General features: G+C 35.1%; 1 protein-coding gene across 3 annotated transcripts; it reads right to left on the reverse strand.

Moving 5' to 3' along the window:
- Nucleotides 1–588: 588 nt before the first annotated feature.
- Nucleotides 589–4524, reverse strand: LOC127087215 (protein DETOXIFICATION 42). 3 transcript variants are annotated; one of them, XM_051028076.1, is made up of 13 exons: nt 4191–4523; nt 3926–4047; nt 3569–3781; nt 3130–3296; nt 2860–2995; nt 2685–2781; nt 2462–2562; nt 2187–2350; nt 2005–2076; nt 1803–1919; nt 1597–1692; nt 1145–1266; nt 589–1057 (listed from the first exon to the last, which is right to left on the reverse strand). In XM_051028076.1, the coding sequence occupies exons 1-13, from the start codon at nt 4268–4270 to the stop codon at nt 1006–1008; spliced, it is 1539 nt and encodes a 512-aa protein (XP_050884033.1). In that variant the 5' UTR covers nt 4271–4523; the 3' UTR covers nt 589–1005. The 3 variants fall into 3 exon arrangements, with proteins under 3 accessions (XP_050884033.1, XP_050884034.1, XP_050884035.1); XM_051028077.1 differs by having other exon boundaries at nt 4159–4523; XM_051028078.1 differs by lacking the exons at nt 589–1057; nt 1145–1266 and adding an exon at nt 1274–1515 and having other exon boundaries at nt 4191–4524.
- Between the last annotated feature and the right edge of the window lie 3754 nt (nt 4525–8278).

The raw sequence follows: 8278 nt of genomic DNA on the forward strand, positions 1-8278 counted from the left end.
TTGAGGGAGAACGGTATTCGAGTTTGACAACTTTTCAATTGTCTGAGTATTCTAAGAGATTCTCTAGTATAGATTTCACATCTACAAGAGAGGTGTACTCAATGACCTTAAATTTAAGGGAGGCTTTTGCACAATTGAAGTAGACAAATATGACATGCCAATATATACTCATTCTGGTTTGGTGTATTTTTGTAAACCATAAGAGCTGAAAGACCTCATATTTATACAAGTTTTAGGCCAATAGATCTTAGAAATTCATTTTTGTTTCAGGGGATATTCTAGAGATGTACTTCCAGATACACCCTACTTCGTTGTGTGAACTTTGTAAAATTAGGGTACATATGAAAATGTATTCAAAAAAATTTCTGATTGTATTTTTTTTTTAATATTTGGGGTGAATCTGGAAGTGCACTTTCGAATGCACTAGACAATGTTACTTAGTTGATAATTTAGGAAAAACCTTCGTGGAATGAGTCCGAAGATATATTACTGAACTAATTTAGGAAGTAATCAAGTTTGAATGGTGAAAAGCCAAATAGAGAGAAAAAGCATTAGTTTCAACACAAAGTTTAAAGGGACAGGACAATGTTCCTTAACTAAATTTTCATTTATTATTTGAAACACAAATTTGTCCAAAGTTTGTATAAAAAGAAACAGGTACACGTAAAATTGTTTACAGTGTAGCTTACTTTTGTTTTCTCATTTTTCTGCAGCACTAGTAATTGTCCAAATTTATCATTTTTTATTTTTGTTTTTCATCTTCATCTAGTACCTGTAAATATATTTGTTGTAGAAGTTTGATCCTATATTTCATGTCATTTTCTTAAGAGTATGAGGTTTATTTTGTACAAACTCTGAAGCAGAGGTAGACTTTGAACCAGTGCCTCAGCAAGTAAATACAATCATGCATGTATCAATGCCTATTCTTTTCAAAGAATTTCTCATCCAAGTGACTAAAAAGCCATGAAATTGTGGCCAAATATAAGCCATGATTATGCTGCATTTCTAATGTGGTTGGCTCCTAAGGAATTCCCATGGTCCTGATCCAGTTCCAATCCTGCATTAACATAGCTCATTGGTTGAATGAACTCATCCAAATGTTGCAAGTGTGTTGGAAGTAAAGTAGAAGAGTATGGAGAATTACCTCAAGAAGCCAGCAAATGCTCTTAGACTCATATAGATGGTTAAAGCAATCCAAATTCCAATGAATCCACCAGAAGATGACAAAATAAGTAGACAAATTATGCTAATAACTGCCACTATAACCTGAGAATGAAGAATCCCACTAACTGTATATAGTTAACTTCATACTTGTTACTCAAGGAACCAAAACATTGCAGGAAGAGTTTGGATATTGAAATCTATGAATGACTGCTACAGACATGGACAGCAGACACGACACTCATATGTCGACACGAGTAAAAATTTGAGAAAATTGAACGGAATCACGTTTGTTGATGTTGAATACTGACATGTGTCAAACACCAGAAACAACTTTGATGTGAAGTATCAGTGCTACATGTATTGAAACTACATCATTTTCAATGATTCTTTAAGATAAGTGTGTATTAAAACATGGAAGAAGAAGATACATACCATGGAGAAGGCTGAATATGCAAAATCAGATGCGCCAAAGTTGACACCATCAAATACAAATGCCAAAGAGTTTAGGGGCTGAGTGAGTGCAACAAACTGGAAAGAGAGTTAATATGAATGAATGTAAGTTCCTTTCCTCTCTTTAGGAGGTTGAAAAATATAGATTTCGAATACATCCTTTCCACATTTGAACACGAATAAATTACCGGTATCCCAATTCTAATGAGGCGGAGGACATTCGCGTCTTTTGTAAAAACTTTGGCTCCAAAGTGCAGGCCTGTTCCAAGAATGAATGCAAGTGCCGCTCCTAGAACTAAACCCATCTGCATTATAATTATCCGTCACATTTACAGTTCAATGTATTCAAAACGATATTCGCGAGCAAGGTTTATCCTTACACTAAAATACCTGCAATACTCGCGATGCAGTTGCTGTAGCTTTTTCATAGTCCTTGTTAGCGAATGCACCTGCAAGAATGGCCTAAACAAGTTTTTTCCAATATCATAAGTGTAAGTGTTTGATATTCAATCATATCTATGATAACACAAGACAAGAAATTTTTGTGGAGGGAGTAATCAATCATATCTCACCTGCCCAGCAACAGCCAGACCGTCAGCAAGAAGTGACACTGCCAACCAAACCTGCAGACAGACTTGAAATGCAGCCATGGATGTTGATCCGTGGCGTGCAGCTAATGATGCAGCGAGTGTCACGCAGAATGTTACAGCAATGACTCTCATTAGTAATAGAAAACCTGCGTGAAAATAACATGCAATTTATTTCTTTAGTATCCCTATCCCGTGAAATATATTTGGTAAACAATTTTAATGACGAAACAACTCTTATAAGCACGATAAACCCTTACCGTTTTTGAGAAATCGGTCAAATTGAAGATGCTTGATGCTCGGAGGTATAACATCAACTTGTTTCATCAAACTCCACAAGAGTATGACTGAAATTAGATACCTACATTGATAAGAGATGAAAAAATAAAAAAGAAGCGAAAGGAAATTAAGACGATGGACATGATAGTTCTGCATAAAGTACTTCTTAAATCCGTATTTGAATCATAACCAAGTAAAACATACTGAGATATAACATGTGCAATGGCTGCACCGGTGACACCCATGCGGAAAACAAAGATGAATAGAGGATCTAATGCTATGTTGGTCGCGTCTCCTGCCACTAGATTACAAAACAAGATATAGTAATTAGAATCATATGATTATAAATAACAATTTAAGTTTGTCGAGGCATTCGTACCGGTGGCATATAAAGGAGTTTTCGTGTCTTTAAATCCTCGAAAAACTCCCTGCATTGCTAATGAAAGAAGAACTGCAGGAGCACCAAGAGACCTCAATTTCAGGTATTGCTGTGCAGGATGTAGCATTGGTGAATCCTGTATAAATAAGCCGTTTAAAACACAGTCATCTAATGCCAATACGAGATCGAATCACTTAAAAATAAATTCCATAGTGCTATCATCGATCAGTCTGTAAGAAAGTATCTTGATATTTATACAGAAGTACTTACAGAAGTTACTCCCATGAAGCTCAATAAAGGTTTTGCTGCAGAAATCAGTAATATGGCCTGGATGACGCCAAGGATACCTCCAATAAACAACGCGGATGAAGCTGAAGGAATATGCCTTCTCTTATGTTCAACATCCTTAACTAAATTAAAGCTTTTAACATCCGAATCTGAGTTATGAACACGTTCATACGTTACTAATCAGGAGTCGAAGCGTGTATAATGTACTAAATTGCAGGGCCGCCAAAGCAGCCTATAGCACAGGGCCTCACGCTTTTTCATGATTAAGATAAGGCAAAATGAACCTCCATACACATGTATTTCATAGTTAAATAGGGTCTCTTAAAAAAATTCACGATTAAAAAGAAGTTAACTTCAGGACCTCTCAAAAGTTTGAGATGGCTCTGCTAAATTGAGAAACAGAAAAGTAGAAAAACCATACTTTTCTGCGGTAAGAACTCTTTGGTTTCAGCATCCGGAGGTGTCGCGGCTTCCAAACATCCATACTCCTCTACCTGATGCGAGTTCGCTCCACTGAGAGTATCTTCCTCTGCCACGAAAGAGGTTGTGACACTGACAAGTGGAAAAATTGCAATTCGCGATGCTTGATTGAAGAGAGCTATGGAAACGCCTACAGCAGCAAGCTCCACTGGACCTGAAAGGACCAATAATCTTCAACACTAGATGCATCATAACAAATTCAATTATACAATCTAAGTTAGTTACACTAATCAACACGTCAACACAGATAATAATAATTTGAGAAAACAAAGTAACTGAATGTAACCATACAAAATACCTATTTGGCCAATGAATGCAGTGTCAACCAGTGAAGCAATAGGGTCAGCTGTCAAAGCCATTGCAGCAGGCAACGCAATTGACAGTATCTCCCTACCAAGACTATCTGATTTAAATACTAATCTGCAGTAAGAAGAAAAATCAAGAGTTAAATCTATTTACATGAAAAGAACATCATAAACAACCGCAAAAACATTAAATAGAAGGCAAACAGACAACAAACTGCGTCGCTACCTGATCAAAGATAGGACAAAAAAATGATATACCTAGCATCTTTGAAGAAAGTTAAAACTGGTATTCTCATCCAATCACTTGATGAAGAAAACAAACTCTCTTTCTCAGTCATCTCTGGAGTTCGGAATTCACTGTAAGGTGAAAAGCAGAAGAGAATTACAACAAGAAGTTGCTGAGGAAACACAAAAGGAACTCCAGTATCTAGCACTGCGTTAAAGATAATCTTTCATATATTCAAGGAGCTGTGTGTATCTAGCTTTGAAATGAATGGAAGGGTTATGAAGAAAAGGAAAAATCATGAAAAGAGTATGAAGAAACAGAACAAGAGTAATGTGTAGAATGAGAATCAGAAACTTGTTAAAAGGAAGCAAGAAAACAAAAGAACCTAATATTGGAGTGGTTTGCGTATGAAAAATGCGTCCACAGAAAAGTGGGACCCACCCAGTTTCCACTATAATCTTCACCAGTAGAACCTAAACAAGAATCATGTGGAAGTGTTTGGCATTTTCTTAGTAACAGTTTTATAGTATTATTATTTATTTGAGGCTCTTATGTTTCTGTTTCTGTTTCTGTTTCTGTTTCTGTTTTGTGGCATGAGTATATTTCGACTTCAAAAGTTTTCAAAGTGTGGTTGCACGAGTGACTGACACGTGTCATAGACATTCTTCTGAGGAAGTTCCATCAGAAAAAAAAAAAAAGAGAAAATAGAAAAATGATTTTTTTTTCTATTTCACAAACCTGAATTTATTGTTTTACCTAAAGGAGAAAATTTAAAATGAGTCAAGGTTTGAAATTCCAACTCAATAGACACTCCACATATCAAGCAATAGATTCAAGATTACTATTTTATAATTAAAGAAATTTACTCGCTCACTTAATATACATTCTTATTTGATGTCCTCTTAAATTTGTTAACTATTGCGATTTGATCAAGTAATAAAAATGACTTAAAAGGTATTTCAATTTTTTATTTATTTTACACGATTTGTGTCTTTTAATTTAATACATTGATTTTAAAAAATAAGTATTTGAAGATTTCTTTTTAAATTTTTTCTTTTTATCTTCTTCTAAATTTACTTTTTTTTTAAAGCACAACATAATAATAAATAAAATAGATCTTTATTTGAGCGTAATAGTAATATCAAAATGGGCTATTTGACTTTAAACGAGTCGACTCTGATGGGTGTCAAACCTTTTAAGACGGGATAAAAAAAATTCCTATTATAATATGAGCTTAAAAATTAAAATAAAAACTTTATAATATTTATTATAAATGAAATAAAAATATATTATTTTAAACATAATATATTTTTAAGTATTATATTAACTTTTATAAATATTATAGTATATTTTTAAATATAACACATATCTAAATTGTATAAAATAATATTCAAATATTTAACATAAGAAAAATTAATAGAATACGAGAAAATAATGTTGATTATATTAATGTATATGATTTAAAAGAGAAAGATTGAATAAAATAAAAATAAAATAATGAGATGAGAAAAATTAATATATTATTTTAAAATAAAATAATATAAATATTAATATTATTTAAAAAAAATTATAGCCATTCAAACTTAACGGATCGATGCGGACTAATTCAATGAATAGCGAATTTTTTAGAACGGAATTAAAAATCTCTAAAAAAAATATAAACTCAAATCTTATAATTTTCTAGTCTGACTTACCCACTCATGTGAGTTAAACTATTTTATAAGATCTACACGTTAGTGTTCATATTTATGCTAGTATAAATAAATAAATATTCTTCAATCTCTGTTCTATTTCGAATACATCCTATTGAATATAGGAGGGTTTATAGTTTATTGAGAAAAAAGTAAATCAGCCAGTATAATCTAAATCATGAAATTTATTGAAAATGAACAAAATGTTATTTTATGTTTTGGATTTGATTACATTTAAATTTAAATTATATGTCAAGTGAAATCTTATATATAAATTATTACAAATATAAAGTTTCTTTATCGGATTTTGCAAACTAACCAGAAAACTCACCCTATCCATTCCTTCGTCAGAAAGACAACGATTCGCCGACACCGATCACCCGAGGATCATGGAAGAGACTAAGAGCATTGACAGAACTGACATGGTTTTGGGGCTATTTCGGGATAGCATGACAACAAACTTCCCAAATTAGGTTGTGATTGATGAGCAAGTTGAAGACATTCTGAAGGAAGATAACAAACAGAAGGTTGTTGCAGGCTTTTCGCCTCCTCTTCCTCAAGAACAGTATGTACTTCCACATCAGAGGCCTGCTCAAAACCACCAGAATTCGAAGCAGAAACAAATCAGCAAAGGAAACAAAGATCAAGAAGGGAGACGTTCTCGCTATGATCCAATTCCTGTGAGTTACGCACATCTGCTACCTATATTGCTTAAGGTTGGGGCAATCGTGCCTAAACAAATCGAGTCTGCTAAGTTTCCTTACAACCGTAAGCATGACCCTCATGCCACGTGTGGATACCATGTTGGATACATAGGGCACTCTACAGAAACTTGTCATGTTCTAAAGGCTAGAGTTCAAGAACTCATTGATCAGAAGTTGTTGAGCTTTACACCTGCGATTGCTGAAGTGCCTGTTGAGAAAAGGTTTGAATACAAGGGTCCTCGGATTCATGTGCAAGTTACTCCGCCTATGGTTCAACCTGTTATGCAGTACCCGAATCAAGGATACCATCCTAGAATGTTGTTTCCCTACCGTGGGGCATCATCTACTGTTGTTGCACCTCAGTACACCTATACTGGGGCACCCTATGTCACACTTGGGACTCATCGTGGCGAGACTTCTTATCAGACAGTTAATCCTGGCTTGGGGCATCCTGCTCGAATGTTCCAACCAATGGTTATTCCTTCGATTCATGCTGCTTCGGTGCAAGTACCTTGGATGCCTATACCATGCTACTCGGTTCCACTTGGTATTACGTTCCAGTATCAACAACCTCCTCAGGCTCAAGCTCTGAAAAGTCAATAAACTGCGCAACGTGACCATCCAGGGAAAAAGCAGACCAGGCGGTTTGATAGAAAGTGTCCTCAACGTGATCAGATCCCTATGACATATACTCAGTTGCTACCTTATCTTGTCCAGCAAGGGGCAATTGTGCCAAAAGAAATACCATCAGCTGTTTATACTTATGGGCCTAAGTACAATCCTAATGCTTCTTGTGCGTTTCACGACGGCTATATAGGACATTCAACCGAAGATTATGGGTTGTTCAAGTCGAGAGTGCAAGAGCTTATTGACCAGAAGATTTTGTCATTCTCTGAGGAAAAACCCAAAGTCATAAACAACTCGTTGCCAGACCATTGTGGACAAGTTGTGAACGCAGTCAGTGTTGAAGATGGCTCAGATTCAGTTGCTTCTTCAGAGGAGTATCAAGGCTAGGAATATTATATTGATTCAATCATATCTCATTTGTAATTTTCCTTTGTTTGTTAATTGATATTCATTTGTATAAATTGTCTGGTTTTCAGATGATAATAATAATGAAATAAACGTGCATGTTTTGCTTAAATCCATTCGTGTTCACTCATACTTTATTTATCAGTATCAAACTGTTTTTCAAATAAAATCAAAAGAGAATGATGCAAATTAAAATACGCAAGATCATTGCCTGTATGCTTTTGAATGAGATCGTGCTGATGATGTAAGGCATTGTTCAATCCCTAAACATTGGAGATATAAGGAAGTTAATCCCTAGTCAACCCCTTTGGGCCTTGAAGTAGGAGTTTCTTTCTCTATGTTAAAAAACCCTCATGTTAAACCAGGGGCAGGGTAGTCTTCAGTTAGTTTAGACTTGCATTCAAAATTCAGAAAGAGGATATCTCATTTAGTGATCAATCATATCATATCAAGAGGATGTAATCACAAACTCATAATGGTTATCCCTTGTCCACCAAGTAGTGGGCTAGTCATGACCCGTGCAACAAATCGAGAAAGCAGCGTCATAGGATTTGCTCAAATGAAAAAGAGATGAAAATGAAAAATCAAAAGCAAATAAAAAGCCCGCTAAGTCAAGAACTTGAAAACAAGATTGACTTAGGCAAAAAATCAGGGCATCCCGGTGGGCGGCCGACCCATAGGATCAGCCCAGGA

The sequence above is a fragment of the Lathyrus oleraceus genome, chromosome 5 (genome assembly GCF_024323335.1).
Source record: "Lathyrus oleraceus cultivar Zhongwan6 chromosome 5, CAAS_Psat_ZW6_1.0, whole genome shotgun sequence".
In the NCBI taxonomy this organism is placed as follows: domain Eukaryota; kingdom Viridiplantae; phylum Streptophyta; class Magnoliopsida; order Fabales; family Fabaceae; genus Lathyrus; species Lathyrus oleraceus.

Coding starts and splice junctions, on each gene's coding strand:
- LOC127087215 (XM_051028076.1), bottom strand. CDS start 4,270: ATGACTGAGAAAGAGAGTTTGTTTTCTTCATCAAGTGATTGGATGAGA. Junction 3,297..3,568: donor AGAGTTCTTACCGCAGAAAA/GTATGGTTTTTC, acceptor TTCATAACTCAG/ATTCGGATGTTAAAAGCTTT. Junction 1,920..2,004: donor CTGCATCGCGAGTATTGCAG/GTATTTTAGTGT, acceptor ATTATAATGCAG/ATGGGTTTAGTTCTAGGAGC.